Here is a 17,743-nt window from a genome sequence, read left to right on the forward strand (position 1 = left end):
TTTTAAATTGTTTTATATATAGATTCTATGTATTGCTCGTTCCTAAACTTTTTTCCCCCCACTAAGTCCAGTAGTAACCTCATCGCGGAGATTCGAATTAGAATTATTTTATCTTTGGAATATTTTATACACGACGACCCGAAGAGTGCCTTCTTTCCGATTTTTGTCAGCTACGTTTTCCTAAGGATTTTAATTCTACAGCTACTCCCAAAGTAAATGTAAGACAGCAACAGCATTGCATAGTAAATTTATCGGTTAGTAGAAAAGACTCAGATTTAGACTCTAAAACCTTCATATTCCTGTGGGAGTCTCTACAGTGTAGTGCAAAATATCGTGAGATACAATGTATATACAATGAAAACTGTTGCAGAAAAATCTGCACTGTTGTTGGTATTAAAAAAACGCATAATAGATATACTTACTGCTCTTTCATTTTGATCATGGAAGTAAATTTTAATCACAATCTCAAATTCTCCCCATCCAGTTTCTGTCACTTCATATGGAGGACTCGACACAATTCTATTAGGATTTGCGTAACTTTCATGTAATTTAAAATGAACCTTCTTCACATATGCCGACATATCTTCGTTTCTATATGGTTTTACATACACAGTCCATTGATGGGTATGGCCATCCTCCTCTCTTGTCTTTCCAAAATACCTTGCAATATTTCCATAGACAATTGGTTTCACTATGGTTAACCCCTGAAAAATACATTTAAAGCATCAGATTTAATAATGAAAAGATGACTAACTCTTACATATACTATGTCATGTTACGTTAAAGTTCATCAGTTATACTCACTGAGTTAACTTAGTCACAGTAACACAAGTAAGAAAGGGAAGAATTGATGAAATGAAGTATTTTCACAATAGTAACAATAAAAAGCTGTGTTTATCAACCATAAAGCTAAAATAATACAACAATTCCTATTCGTGATTAGGGGCCGCGGTGGCTCAGTGAAAGAGTCGTCACCTCTAGTGCGTGGGGTCTGGTTCGATTCCAGCTCGTGTCAAATAGATTTTATGGTGGATAAACATCGTGTCGGTAGATTTTATCGGAGTTCTCTCATTTCCACCCACTTTCTTCATTTTCCTAATTTCATTCATTATCAACAGTCCTCCATAGTCTCGGTGCATAATCCTGGATAGTTAAACTAAAGACTCGCGATCCTAAGCTCCAGGCGTTTTATTACTGAAGAACTATAGTTTCTGTACTTAAAGGTACACTGAACAAAGGAGCTGATTCTTTCTCCTCGATTCTACGTAATTTTTACAAATATTCAATTGCTTCTCCTATCTCAATAAGATTAAATGAAATAAAATCTTCAGTTAAGGTCCCGCGCTTATGCTTTTTAGCAAAATAAAAAGTATGAACCACTTGTCATTTTTCCTTAAACTATTAATCATGCTATACTGTAGAGTTATTTTTGGAAGATTTATTGCATGAAATTTAGACAAAATTATAACTTTTCCCCCGCAAAGTTAGTCTGAAGAAAATTTAATCTAATTAATTAACTATAATTTCTGGGTTCTTCCGAAACTATGCATTATTCCACATTCATTCACAACATACACCAACAGCAACTCATTCTTAAATTTTGTGTGGAAAAAATGAATTATACACATTGTAGGTTTACTAACGAAATATACATGTATGAACATGAATGAAAACATGTGAACCATTTTTAAGAACGTTGTTTGAAAAATCCCTCTAGCAAACTATTACTGAACTTTTCAACTGTGACGTCTTATAAAGAGGTTAAAAAAATATGTATTTATGAAAAGCGAGCTAATACCATGAATTGTTTCAGAGAAACTCATCCGAAAGAAATTTGCCTCCATTAATAAACCACCTCTTCTGAATTTTTTTTTGAGATAACTTACTGACGCTACCTTGTACAGCTGCTGGTAAAATATTCATTTAGTAAATATGGATAAAATTATCTGAGAAGTTTTCGAGAAAATGTTCTTAAAAAAGCACAACCATCAATAAACTATTCTTTCCAGAATTTTCCACAAGAAATGACTTATTCCATCTATAGGATTGTTATTGTAATACTTATAAATGAATGGATGAATTGTCGGTTTACCAGCCACGTAGTGACAAGAAGGTCATCCAGCAATCCTGCTGCTTGACTCAGCGAAAAATTTAATTCGTTTTGTGTTACTCTTCTTTTAGTTCCCGACGAGTTTATATTCCTGTTTGCAGTATTTTTGTTGAGTTTTTCTTTCTTTTGGTGAAGGAGGTGGAATTGGGGAGAGAGTCTCGCAGTGTTCTTTGTATGTATGTGTGACTTTCTAATTGTGTCTCTAAAAAGGAACGTTTTTCCCTTTATATAGCAAGGACAGAATTCTCGTGGATTTGGTGGCTATTTATTTATTTATTTATTTTGTGAGTGATTCTACTGTTTGCACAGCGCAAAATTTCAAAGTCAGACCCGGGTTTGAAAAAACCCAACCCACCTGGGTCCATGTGAGTTTTTCGGGTATTTTCGGGTTTAATTGGGTTTTTTCGAAATATTTCAATATTTTTGGGGTAAAAATGTTAAAATATGATTTACATTTCAAGATTGTCACTGTCACAACTTGCAACAATTTTCTATTTACTGCTGTTTTGAAAAAATGACCACCATTTTGAAATTTTATATTGGATAGCCGAAAAAATCTATACAGCAAATGTAAAATGTCTTGTGCTTCTACCCTCAAAATTTCAACTTAAAAAGTCCGAGAATTGCACCCTGTAGCATGGATACCCCCTATTTTGAATAATGGCCCGATATTTTTTTCTTTTCTTCTTCTTTTTTTTTTTTTTAATTTTATGACGCCAAAACATATATAGCTAATTTAATCTCCCGTGCTTCTACTTTGAAAATTTTAACTTAAAAGACCGAAAACTGCCCTTTGTAGCGTGGATATCCGCTATTTTCGAAAAAAAAAAAAAAAAAAGAAAGAAAAAGAAAAGAAAGAGCACCATTTTGTAATTTTACGTTGGTATGCCGAAGAAATATATACAGAAAATTTAGAGTGTCTCCAGCTTGTATCTTGAAATTTAAAAGACCAAAAGTTGAACACTGTATGGTACAGTCACACAAACGAACAAATGTAGATCGAGTCATCCCAGGAGCCTTAGTAACGTTCCCCAAATATGAATACCAAATATATTAATTTAAAACGAAGACATAATGCATGTATTATAAAATAAATGTTTCAAAATGTCTTATATGGCAAATATTTTCCAGCGTAAAATAAATGGTGTTATTGTTGAAGTTCACTTCAGATACCTTGCGCGCTCAATTACGAGAATTTCCCTAGCACTAGCAAGACGGTTCTTTTCTGGAAATGAATTTAAAACAATTAACAAAGAAATAATTCATATTTCATAAAGTAAATGTTTCAAAATATCTTAAACGAAATTAAATATCTTCCAACTTAAAATAAATAGTTTTATTGTTGAAGTATTCACTTCCTTGTGGGCAGGGTTGGCAAGGTAATTTACTTGTTACGTATTTTACATAAATTACGCGTAATTTACTAGTAATATATATATTTTACTATACTATAATTTACGCGTCATGTAGAAAACCAGTTTTTTACGAAGACGTAAAAAAACTATATTTCTTTCATTAAAACTAAGAGCATTTTGAATAGTCGGTTATATTGTAAGCTTAGTTTTCTTATTTAAGCATTAAAACATTATTATCTTCTAAACATTATATTTAAAAGTAATGATTTCATGCCAAATCATAGTAATAAAAGATAATTTTGGATAGCCCCTCGTCGGCCCACTACTACTTTCCACCTATTAGCGCACACACAAGCACAACCCCCCAACATATAAGCACACACATTAAAAATATGTGTTGGTTCGGATATGTCTGAAAGTATCAAGTAACCTTTTGATTATAACAATTTATTGTTATACTTTTGCAGCTTTTAATATAAAACTCGAAACATTTCAGTATACTTTGAAACTTCTATTAGAAAAGAAAAAGAGATTGACTGTTAGGCTCATTTCACCTTTATATTACACACTAACACACACACACATAACTGATATGAAAAATACTGAACAGAATATTGAAATAATGAAATTTTAGAATAAACTGATTTGTTTTGCTTCCACGTCCCAACGATACTATATATACCACTTCACTTAGCACTGAGACATATTGAATTTTCGATGTAAAAGTTATTAGATTCTCATTTTAAACACACACGACTGAAAAAATATAAAAGCACCCAACAGAACATTATACTACATTTTTCGGAATGAACTCATTTATTTTGCTCTTTTCTTCCAAGTCCAACAACAACACTAAATATATTACTTCCCTTAGCACTTGACTATCATTTGAACTTTTAATGTAGAAATTTTTCATGCTCATAATAAATAGACAAAACTGAAGAAAATACTCAACAGAACATTGAACTACTTGTTTCTTCGTTGTTTTTGGAAAGAAACAATTTGTCTTTCTTCCTAGTTCGAATACTGAATATATTTCACTTGGTTCCAATAATACTGATTTCATTTCAATCATTTTATTTAAAACTTAGCCATTATTTTAATTCTAAAAAAAAAAATGTTACATGCCATTTCCATTATAGTTTAGTACAATTCGAACACAATACTCTTAATCACACTAATATTCATCACTTGAGTGGTCTTGTAATTTGAGGGTGTAGTACATTTGAAGTAGTTTCTTCGAACGTTCGAAGCTGAGCCGGTTCCTTGTGACGTTATGGACAAAGGACCAACTTGAGAAAAGTCTTTCAATTTGCGCTGAAGATGCTAGGATGTTCAGTAACTTCATAGCAAATTCCGACAACTCCTTAAGTTGCTGAGTAGCGAAATACCAGAATGTCCTGGTGTTGTAATTCTCTTCTTCATAAGTTCTTCAAATTTTCCACATTTCCCCGATATTGCTGGTAGCTAGTTATTCCTGAAGAACCGAGGTTTTCCAACAAAAACTCTTCTACTTGTTTGTGATGCTTTTCTCAGACATTGCAGAAAGTCGTCACAAATGGAGACCACGAAGGCTTACCATTGTTATTGTATTGCACAATAGTTTCTCCCACGGCTTCTCTGACATAAAACTTTTCTCGATTACAGAGGGTTTAAAACATGAAACATGATGAAATGGGTTTTGAAGAGTCACGCGTCCAAACCGTATTATACAATGCTACTTTACAAAGCCAATACAAAATTCCCAGTTTATGCTTACGGATTAAGTTTTGCAAAATCCAGCTAGATTCCATACAATTTTAGGAAGAATTTTTTTAAAGCTCAGCACGTATAACGTTTTCCTTTAATTTGTAGACCTGTTTCTAATTTTTTACGTACATTACGCATTTTACGTAATTACGCGTTTTTTACGCGTCACGTAGAAAACCTTTTTTAACGCGTAATTACCCAACCCTGCTTGTGGGTTCAATTGCGGGAATTTCCCGAATATTTCTTTCACGACGGGTTTTCCTTGAAAATGCAGCTTGCTTTACTGTACATCGAAACTTCCATTAATACTGAAGTTTGAATTCAGCACTTAAAATAGTAAGCGTTACGTAGTCTTGGGAGCTCCGAGCATTAAGCTTCTTAATTTTAACAAGAATTTTTACGCTATTGCTGGTGTTGATTCTACAGAATGCTTATTTGAAGAGTAGCAACAAATGACTGAACTGAACTGTTGTTGGAAAACCAAAATTTTCTGAACTTTTGTTACCGTGAAAGGTAAGAAGTAATACTAATAGTTTTACTAATGTATTTACATATTTACTGTTAGTACCGGCACCTATGAACTTAAACCTGTCAACGTATGAGGGATAACGTTAGGAAGCATACTATTCACGGAAAGTATTTTCTAAAATACAAAATTGCTTATTTTACTTCAAATAGGCTATAAGCATAATCCACACATTAATTTGTTCTATAATTATCTCAAGCTGAGTTTTTAAAATTCATTCATTTAGTGCATTCAGAACTTTAAGGTCTTATGTTGAATGATGTTGACTACCTTAACATGAAAGCATATAATTCGCCCAAAGAAAGTTCAAAATCTGATAAAAATAACTTTCAATGTGATCACCTTAGTTGTACCAATAATATACTAACAGAAAGGTCAAAAACCCAGCTGGGTTTTAAGGTGGTTTTTTTCGGGCTGGGCCCATTTGGGCAAACCCTAAGTCAGACGCACTCGCTAATCCACAAATGATGATCATTAGTATCTCTCACGTACAAATTATGAGCACTCCACCCGCCCCACACACACACGGCCTTTGGTTTGACAAAGAAAGAGATTACATCAGGGCATAAAATTTCAAACCAGACAATTAGATTCAGGATAATCAATTTTGAATTCGACAATTCATATACATGTTAAAAAACATCTTATCTTAAGAATTTATGTTTGTATAACGCTCTCTCTCTGTACTGAAGTACCAGTTGTCAATTGCAGTTTTCAGATCAAAGTCCTTAAGTAAAAGGAAATTGATGGAAATTGTCAGTAAATCATCCAGTGAGTCAGTCTTCAGTGACTTCTTGTAGGCAGTCTTGACTCTGTTGATACTGCTAAAGCCTCTCTCACATGAAGCAGTACTCCCAGGTAAAACTGCACAAAATGTAACAATTGGAAGTAAATTTGGGAACTTTGTAATGAAGTTTTCGATTGAGGGTGGGAAAGGAGGGACGAATTACTACGTTGTAAAGACTTCACTTTCCATCTCCGTTGTGAAGAATTCATATTTCGTATTTTCTCTCACTCAGTGACAATTATTTTCGTGCGAAACAGAAACTGCGCAGCCCTGTGCGTTTAGACAGAAACCATTCCTACTGAACACTGGTCGCTAGCTCTAAATTTCTAGTCGCCAAAGGTGACCTGGCGACATTTGTGTAGTGTAGATTTCTTTGTGAAATACCAGCATAAGATTTTTTTTAAACAAAAAACAGACAGGACATGTCATATTATGGGGTTACTAATGAAGTATTGATTTATGAAATACAAATAAAATCTCCTGAGCAGTTATCAAGATAATTACTATTTGTGATTTTTCACCCTTCAGTACCTTTGCTTCTGGTAGTATACAGTAAATTAGTCATCTGAGAAATCTCACAGAAAACAATTTGATTCCGATACGATGAACGGGTCGGAACGACGGAAGAAATCCAAAAATCACTTTTCGGCACTTAGCACAAATCCATTGATATTCTGTTTATTTTTTTCAGATCACAATACTTTCTTCGTTCCTATTATTCTATTGTTGCTCACAGTAAGAGACTGATGACACATACGACTGAGTTATACTGAAAACATAGGTGGTATGAAAGTAGTGGGAGCAAAAGGGAGAACTTAAAAAAAACGCATGGATGCTTGATCCGCATTTCCGCAAGACAGATGATTTACATTGTTTAAAAGAAACATCACTTTGAGATCGAACCAGAGATCCTTCAGCGCCAAAGGTGAGCAATGTACCACTAAGCCACCATGTCCTCCCAGGCGTAAGCTAAAAGTTAAGATGAGAAAAAGGTTTGTGATACTGAGCAAATAGTATTAGATCTTAGCGATATCGGTGAAAAGAATGAAAGTGGAGAGATATAAATTTGAGGTTAAGAAGAAAGACGATATGTTTCAACCATTATAAACTATATGAAACAGCAAACTTTTTAGAAAACTTTCGCAAAAGTAATGATGATTTTATCAGCAAGAAAGATCTAACCCTGAAGATAAAAGGACTACAGGACCTACATAGCAAGAGAAAGAAAGAAGTTGGGTAGGAATGGTTTGGATTTAGAAGGTGAAAGGGCACAATAAACGCCATTGCATTATTTATTTATTTATTCAGTTTCATACAGCACTAGGCACATTAGCTGAAACTACAACATAAAGACAAAGAGAAAAAGAAAACAAAAACAGAAAAAAGAATAAAATACAGAAAAAGGTTCATCTCTCAATATAGAAGGTCCCAATCAATTGAATTTTAAAGTTTCTCTCAAAGGTAAAAGTGTTACATCCTGTTGACAATGTATTGTAATCGTGCGCTAGTCTGTAAAACAAGGAGCGCTTTACAATCGATAACCTAGGTGTATCATAAGTTAGCATATTGAGCGAGAGAGTTCGCCGCCTAGAAACACGAAAGTTAATCTGCGATAGTAAAAATTCAGAATCAATTTTTCCATTGATGATTGTATACAGGTAAAGTAAATCAGCTCCGCGGCGTCATTTGTCAGGGGAACGTAAGTTCATTAAAGACATTAGTTCTTGTTTCGAGTAATTACGTGACTCAAGAATTCCATATCTAACTATGGCAAGAACAAAGTTTAATACAGAGTGAATGCGAGATACGGTTCCATACAGTTATCAGCAGAAAGCAATATATTTGATGAAGAGGTCGAGAAGATGCTAGGTAAGTCGTCCTTATACAATAAAAACAAAAGTGAACCCAGCATGCTCCCTTGAGGCATTCCGGATAAGACGGGACTAAACGGAGAGACGGATCCAGGAAGAGTGACGTGCTATTCTCTCCCTCAGAGATAACAATCTAGGAAAGAGAGAATCATGCCATTACCTATTACAGAGTTTGTAAAGAAGCAACTTGGTGCTTATAGTGTCAAATGCCTTTGATATGTCAAAATAAACTATAATACATCAAGCTGGGAGTTAGCCATGAATGCTTGGGCCGCATGAGTGACTAACACTGATAAATTTGTAAGACACGAGTGTTCAGGTAGGAAACCATGCTGAGAACCACTTAAAAAAGGTTTGACAAAGCTGTACACTCTAACTATTGTTTCACAAAGAATCGACATAGAAGAGAGAAGAGAAATAGGTCTGTAGGATGAAACTTTTTCTATCTCCAAACTTGAAGATGAGTATGATATTGGAAAAGGTACCTTCCGAGAAACATCTGTTAAATAACAACGATAAATGGTGGGTGAGTGAGTGCGCTGTGTTACAAAGAAAAATTGTACTGATATTGTCTAGACCAGAAGAACGGCGAGAAGATAGTGAGGAAATTATTAATTACCAATTTCACTTTAATTACAGAATCCAAAAACTTCCAGATCTAGTTACCATATTGCTATGATACTCAATGTATGTATATAAACACACACACACACACACACACACACATATATATATATGATTATACCTTTACTTTATTTCTTTAACTATTATTATGATCATTCCCAAGTCATCAACTTTAACTGCATATAAATACAACGACATTAAAATAGCCTGACACATATACCTGTCCTTCTGTATACCTGACACATATATATCTCAATAACAAATATTTCACAGATTTCAATATTTATCTCAAATCTTTTTTTCTTTTGATTCCAGCACCCCTGCGTAACGTCAATGCCTCCTATGCATATCACACTATTCCTATATTGCTTCTCCCGACTCTTCATTTTTTTTTTCTTTCTTCCGATCCCATTATTCGTTCTGATTTTTACATAACTTCTTCAAATTTCTCTTCAAGTACTAAATTGTTACGAGACCGCATTTCCACTATCTGTACCAATTACCTTCTTTAGGCATGATGAATAACAGTACACCACATAGCATACCAGTTGGAATAATCAGCTTGTGATCACTAGTATCATTATTCGACTTACAGTATTTCAACTTTCGTAATGACTAGAACAGCAAGTGACACAATACCTTCTGAACTTCAACTCTTTTATGCTGAGAATGTGAAACCTCAACGCTGTCTTGTAACAATAGCAAATCCTTCTTTGCCTTCTGAATCAGATTCGTCATGTACAGTCATATGTAAATGTTCCATAATCTCACACTTGGTCTTCACATCTGAACTCCTATGAATTACTAACGATGATTTCTGGAATCTACCCCTGTAATTTGCAGGTGCAGAAATTGGTTGCATACTTATACAAAGAAGGTGTAGATATGTTCGTTTGCAATGACTTGTTACGTTGACAATGCAGTTTGAAATTGCACAATCTATCTGGTTTTCCTTTATGAAACTAAATACCTTCCTTATCCTCGTACGCCGCGCTGAAAATTAACTTTACACTAGCGACTACATAGACCGAATGGTCATTTTCTAGACAGTGCTGCTGAATAACTAATAATGTCAGCAACATTAAATTACACACCGTTACTAGCAATGATATGCACAAAAGTATCAAATGTTACGTGTGGGAGGGACTACCGCGGGTTGAGATATAAACCACCTCAAACTGCGTTTTTCGTGTCTGACTCACTCACTTATTGATTGACATAAATGTTTGGTATGTATCCGATTACCTAGAAATATGAAATCCCGCACATTGATATAGGGTAATATGTACACCAATGCGCATTAAATCTTGTGTTGCACCCGATTATTGGTATTTATTGCATTTTTTCTTCCGCTCTTGAATAAAGTTGAATGACTAGAAGTGGAGATAATACTAAGCATTCATTGTATGAAAATGTTCCCAAAATAAGAAAATTATAATCAAAAAACAAAATTAAGCTCGATTCAATAATTCTCGGCAATCGTGCTTTCGAGGAATTTTTGTAGAAGCGAAGGGAAATTCAGAATTTCCATTAAGAGAGATGGGTAATAGACGGAAGGGAGTAAAATGTTGAATCTATTGACTTAAACCTAGTGTCTAGAATATCTGCCGAACATATAGTAGCTTCTGTAATCAAGATTTCGTACGCAAATATAGAAACAAAAGGAAAAGTCTTCCTTTGAGGCTCAAACCGATGCGCTACAGATGAAAGGTCTGAAAGTATGGTAAACAGTAGGCATTTTGATACCGGATCGAATCCCACATTTTTTCTTTTTCCTTTCCTTTTTTCTTCTTTGTTTTCAATTCTTACAATAGTACGATATATGTAATATTTCCACATTCATATGAACGGAAACAATATAATAAGAAAGTAACTTTTGGTAAGTTCTTCCTTTAGTCTACGTATCTTCTCAGAAGCACAGTACTGTGTGTAACAGCTTTTATATACTTCCTCCGCTATTTCTTTGAAACTTCGAACTTTGATAACGAGGGGAGAAAGAGTGAATCACAAACACATACATGACACAGTATACAGAATCGTTTGCAATTTTACTATCAAAGGTGTTATACAATCAATGAAATAGAAAAAATTCTAGCTTTCAAATTAACCGATAGCAAATTACTGTACTGAAGAATTTTAACTTTTCGAAATGTCAATATTCTTTTTTCTTTCGGAAATCATATTAAGCAAGGATTGCGATATCAACTACAACTTTGGCTAGGGAAAGAAGAATGATTTCTTTTAAGTACATAAATTCTATACGTTTAAGTGCGTGAAATACGAGCATTTTAAGAGACTAGTATAAGTATGAAGTAGAACGATACTATTCTAAAACAGATAATAAAGTGAAATATTGATATTAAAACGTTACAACAAACTCGCGTAAGCAACTTTTTTTCTACTGTGAGAATACAATAACAATATTTCATTACATTTCTTTGGTTGATTACGAACTTTGTCGGTGTGTATTCTATTTTTTAAATGCCTTTTTTAACGTTATGCCTATTCGTAAGGAAATCAGAACAGATAATTTCATGTGCATCTTTGTGACCAAACAGCTAAAGTGTGTAATCGCAGGTGCGATTCCCGGTGGGAGCTAATATATCTTGATCCAGAGTTTAGGTGTACATGTTATAGTGAGGAAAGAAAAGTGTAAATGAGCCCAAGCAAACTAATCAATCAAACTACAAATACAATGTTACCGAAGTATCAGATATATGTAATTAATATTGTGTTGGTAGGACTGAAATGTTCAACTGACATATGCCACTTTCAAAGGTGAAAAATTTAAAACTACAATACCAAGTTAGTTAGTGATCTTAGGCTAAACCGACACACTTTAGACATTGTTAAACTAACCATTGCACCAGCCAGGCATCATGAAAGTTCTCCCCTGAGAAGAAGTAATCGAGATGCCACACGATATGGCTAGTTGGATTAGAGTTCAGAATCCTTTCCAGCAGCAAGATTATGTGAGATGAAGACCAACAGCTTAATATAGAATGCAAATCATACGAACCTAGGTTTACCGTAGCAGAACAGGAGGTGGCAATCGGTGAAAAACATCCGAAGCATACAGTAGCGAGGAAAGATTAAATACTGTAGATCATGAGCAGTCTGCATCGTTGTTTTAGAGCACGCATTGGAGTGGCAATTTTGGTGTGCATCAAAGAAAACGTTACAACATAATGTGTGTTAAACACTACTGCTGGAAGCCTACGGACAGATTTGCAGTGCATTTGACAGTTCAACATTGTACACAATTGACCACGCACTAAGAGCGCCGTGTGGGTCCTGGGTCTCATGCTGATGCTCATGGTCCGTTTCTGATGTACAGATTGAATCGAGATCGATGAATACTACAACTACATTAACAAATACAGCCATAATCATAATTATTAAAAAAAAAAAAAAAAATCAGTGAACTTAATGATATGACACTTAAGTGCATTCTAGAAAAGTGTAGTGTTAGTGAAAACAATGTGTGTATATACTGGTTATTAACTGCATAGGGGAAACCGAGACACAGGAGAGGAACACATACACAGGTGAAACTCATTTAGATGAAAACAAAGAATAAGTAAGAGAACCAGCAACAAGACACCGAAATTATCTGACTGGAGATCAAAGCATAACAGAAAAAATTTTCATGTTATTATAATGAACTATTTAAAATCAATAAGACAAAAATGGAAAATGTAGGTTTTGGAGAAATATTAAACGATTGTTAACTTAATATACCTGATAATTTAGGTAGTAGCTAAAGAGTAATCAATTGTGTTACATAATATGAGGCGTATAGTTTCTAAATCCGCCATCTCCAATTTTCAAAAAAAATGAGGTAAGTAGATATACTGGTATTCCTTTCCATGCCCTACATGATGATGAAAAGAGTTGTTTGAAATGTCGCCACCTCCACCCTCAATTACTGCTTTAAAGTTCAGGGTATTTTTCAAAAGCCGCCATCTCCACTCAGCAGTGTGTTTCTAAACCCGCCATCTCCATTCTATTCTATGCTATGCTATGAATTGAAGACCGACGTTAATGAAAAAAAGTTGCAAGATGTTGTTCAACTCGTAACGAAACACTTCGGGGAGAATTGGCGTGCTAATTCAAACTTAGCCATTTAAGTTGATGCTGAAAAGAGACTGACTGCGTCAACAGAAGAAAGTGTAGATGAGGATTAGGCTGAATGCCAGTGTTCCGATTATGATTCTGATGAGATCTATATCTGACAACAGTGTAAAGATCACTTTCAATCCTTTTCTTGTTGGTAAAGGTGGCATTTATTCCGAAGTTCCCATCCTGTTATGTGAAGCTATGTTAGGTTAGGTTAGGTTAGGTCCCAATAGGTTAGATTAGGTTAGTGAGGTGAGGTTAAGTTAGCTTATGTTATGCTAGGAGACGATATTTCTAAACGGGCTGGGAACTTCGGAACTTGACCCGTAAATGTAGCTAACGTACTATGATTAGAGCTTCATTTTTTCCTTGTTTGTGCACATTATAATGTCACCCAACAAGTTAATATCGTTGTTTAGATTCAGTTTATCTCCATCTACTGTTCTGTTGTGAAATAGTTATCCGAAAGTATAATAGTAATGATTTGGAAGCAAATAAACTCCAAAAATAAATTAGGTACGTTTGTTTCAACGTCCTCCATCTCCAAAAGTTGTTTACAAAATCCGCCATCTCCAAACTGCTTTCTGCAATAACCGAGAAATGGGATGAGAGAGATTTTTGTCATTTGGTAGTTATAATGAGTGTCCAGAAAGCAGTAAAGTATTTATAAAAAGAAAATTTTATCTCACATAATCTCTGAGTTATCAGTTTTTTCTGTTTTTCTCGAAACCGTTTATGAAGGAGATGGCGGATTTAGAAACTATACGCCTCATATGATGATACAATTAGATAGTAATCAAGTTTTTGTTAATTAATATGTATGACTGATTAGATTGGATTAGATAGCTCAAGTCTTTTTGTTTTGTTTTTGAAATTTTACTTTTGTTTTGTTTGTCCATTGTTATTGAATGTTGAGTGCTGTGGTCTCACTCTTACAATCTTTTTACTAGTTCCCTTCTTTCCAATTATCACAAATAAAGGATGATGAAAGAGGCCAAAAATAAATAAATAAATAAATAAATAAAATAAAATGAGATGATGATAGATGTCGAAACTAAAGAGGCGGATCTGAGCATATTATATATAAGCTCGACATTGTAATGATCTGCAACGATGGTTTCACCTCGACGGAGAAAGACATCAATAAATCAGCATAGTAACAAGAAAACCTTCTGTGGATGGAAGAATGGTTTTGGAAACCATTCTGAGTGTTAATCACGATCCAAAAACTTACTACAATTTTCATACCGCATCCATTTTTAACCAGAAATAACAATGCGGTACAGGAAACTTTCACAATTATTCGGCACACTCAGAGAATTCCGCACCGGTCCTCCAGTTGATCAGTGTCAACTCATGTGACAACCATGAGTCCAACTTTTTCACATTGCTGTTGCAAAAATCAGCCGCCCGAAAGTCATTTGGTATATGCCTAATTCGTATGCAATTATATGAATACTTCTTTGAAGGTCTGTTTACATTGTTCCTCAGGAGTTTATCCCAGGGTTTGAAAAAACCCGGGCTTTTTTGAAAAAGCCCAACCCACCTGGGCCCATATGGGTTTTTTCGGGTGTTTTCGGGTTTAATTGGGTTTTTTCGAAATATTTTAATGTCTATGGGGTAAAAGTATTAAAATGTGATTTATATTTCAAGATTGTCATTATCACAACTTGCAACAATTTTCTACTTACTGCTGTTTTGAAAAAATGGACGCCATTTTGATATTTTACGTTGATATGCCGCCAAAATCTATACAGAACATTTAGTGTGTCTCGTGCTTGTACTCTGAAAATTTTAACCTAAAAGGTCGAAAGTTGTACCCTGTAGTGTGTGTGGTAGAGGCAGACAAACTAGTTGAGTTGATTTTGTGTTTAACGTCCCTTTCAGCAGCGAGGCTATATGAGACGGGACCTACTGATTAACGTGGAATCCGAACCACATGAGCTCCCTCCGGGAAGCAAACTCGGGTCCCACGCCGAAGACGCGTACACTAACCGCATAGCCATGAAGGAGCTCGGCAGACAAACGAACAAATGTAGATAAAGTCATCTAGAAGCCTGACTGACGTTCGCCAAATATGAATACCAAAAGGGGTCTATTCACTTAAAACAAAGGTACAATTCATGTTGTATGAAATAAATAGATGTTTTAAAATGTTATATGAAATTAACATCTTCCAGCGTAAATAAACCTGCCATATTTTCTCCATGAGAATATGGGACACCTAAGATTCCCCCCTCAACTTTCCAACACAATGCAAGGAACTGTAGTCTGGTTATGAACAAAAGTATAATAGGCCGCGGTGGCTCAGTGGTAGAGCATTCACCTGTAGTGCATGGGGTTCCTAGTTCGATCCCAGCTCGCGCCAAGTGAGCTTTGTGTTAGACAAACACCTTGTGCGTAGGTTTTCTCGGGATTCTCACGTTTCCTTCCACTTTCTTCATTCCGTCATTTCATTCGTTTCTCATCATCACCGTCACCTTGAGCATAGCAGGCATAACCGTGAGACTAAAACTAAAAGATTTAATTTTATTTATTTATTTATTTATTATTTTTTTTCAAGAATATAATAGGCGAAAGTTCACTAAGCAGCAGCTGCTTTTCTCTGTTCGTACCCTGCATCTACAGACTGAAGATGCCTAAAAAATGCTTTACAGGAAAACAATATGCAAATTATTTAAATCAGTGGTACAATCTACCTTCAATATTTTTCGCGCGTTTAGCAATATTTATTTACATGTACAGGTGCTGATTGCCACGACTGGCGCTGATTGCCACGACTGGCGCTGATTGCAAATATCAAGGTGCTGACTGTCACGGCGGCGTGCAGACTCCGACGAGCCTGGGAGAAACTGTATTTGGAAAGAGCGGAATTAACCCCTCATACTAAATTTATGATTAGTAATTAATTTAGTAGGGATTAATTTAGTAATCATCACAGTAAATCCATGTGGCATCCTGTAAGTTACAAAGTTGCTCACTAAGTGGAACGACATACGCTTGGATGCTTACAAAGGGATTGTCTTTTCTGTTATATGTACAATTTGCACATTTCGTTGTTTAAATTAATTGTTTTATTGTATTATTTAATGTATCAATATTATAAAGTAAAATAGTGTGTATTTATTCACTTTTTTTTTTTTTTTTTTTTTTTACATATATATAATCAAAGGAAGATCTATTTAAAACAATGCTAGGACAGCTCTTGGCATAAAGCAAAACAATTCCACGTCTAAAGAACTAGATTTTCCGGAGGATCATGTTCGCTTCGAAGACGGAACTTCCTTTCTGCAGTACGATAGATTGGAATAAGATAAACTGATTTTGTGTTTTGGATATGATGATCTGAAGCCAGCGCTGACAAGATTAGTTCGGGAGAAAGCACTCGCTTGCAGAGAAATTAAGCATGCCATTTGAAAGACCAATTCATGCTGATTACAACAGGTATTAAAATTCTTGTATGGTTGAGAAATGTTCGAGATATTCACCTTGGAAGTTTATATGAGAAAATGAGTGGATGCACGTTTCAACGCGTTAAGAGTTTTCTCCCATGGCGAAGCCTAATGGTTTGAACTTGCTATTGCTTGATCACTGGGGTCCATTCACAGACAAATTGTCCATTACAAGTTGCATGACGAATGACAAAGACGTAATGGTTGATAAAATACCAAAGAACTGCACACGATATGTACAACCATTTGATGTGTTTGGATTCCGACCAACAAAGATTATGGCAGGAGATTTGTGCAACTTCTTCAGACGTTATGATGTACCAACGAAACAATCAAATACAGTTCGTGTCCATACGAATCAGTTCCGATCACTGCGATACATTGGATTGTTTCAGTTTGCGTTCTACAAGGCAGGTTACGAACAAATTATAGACCTATAACTTTTGAATCACTTGTCGAATTTGCTTTTTGCTTTGGTTCTGCGAACTGTTCCCTTGACGGATGCAACACAAATTGCACATATAAAATGTTCGTGGTGCAAGGGAGCGTCATTTCTTCATAAAACAAAAGAAAAACAGTGATCGATTTTCATCTCTAAGCTATCATTATTGTGAACAATATAATGACTAATTGTATCTAACAAACCCATTAGTTATTGCGAAACAGTTTTTATTATTATTATTATTATTATTATTATTATTATTATTAGTATTATTATTATTATTATTATTATTATTACTTCTGATAGCTTTCAATTCGTATGTCAATCTTCGTTACTAACGCATATAAATGCGCATATCCTCATTTTCTCATATAAACTTCCAAGTTGAATATCTCGAACAGTTCTCAACCGTACAGAAATTTTATTAGCTTGTTGTAATCAGCATGAATTAGGGTTTCAAATGGCATGCTTAGTTTCTTTGCAGGTGAGTGCTTTCCCCCGGACTTCCCTTGGGAGGATGCGCAGATGTATATGGTTCATGCTGACATAGGGAGTTCAAGTGAGAACACATAAATCGTACCAATTTTGTACGCACCGCTCCTTGACAAAACTGAAAGTACATACAGAGAAATGTTTACGTTTGTTAGGAGTTGGTTGGAACAACACGATCCTAAGGTTCATCACGTTTCTTTCATGCTTTTAAGAAAC

At 34.9% G+C, this 17,743-nt stretch overlaps 1 protein-coding gene across 2 annotated transcripts in view; it reads right to left on the reverse strand.

Moving 5' to 3' along the window:
- Gas41 (YEATS domain-containing protein 4 Gas41) overlaps nt 1–17,743 on the reverse strand; it is a 60,748-nt gene that overhangs the window by 22,180 nt on the left and 20,825 nt on the right. For both annotated transcript variants that reach the window (XM_081740140.1, XM_081740141.1), the window contains exon 3: nt 423–704. In XM_081740140.1, the coding sequence (XP_081596266.1) occupies nt 423–704 (282 nt within the window). The remainder of the gene's footprint in view (nt 1–422; nt 705–17,743) is intronic.

The sequence above is a fragment of the Thermobia domestica genome, chromosome 15 (assembly GCF_964235325.1).
Source record: "Thermobia domestica chromosome 15, izTheDome1.hap1.1, whole genome shotgun sequence".
Taxonomy (NCBI): domain Eukaryota; kingdom Metazoa; phylum Arthropoda; class Insecta; order Zygentoma; family Lepismatidae; genus Thermobia; species Thermobia domestica.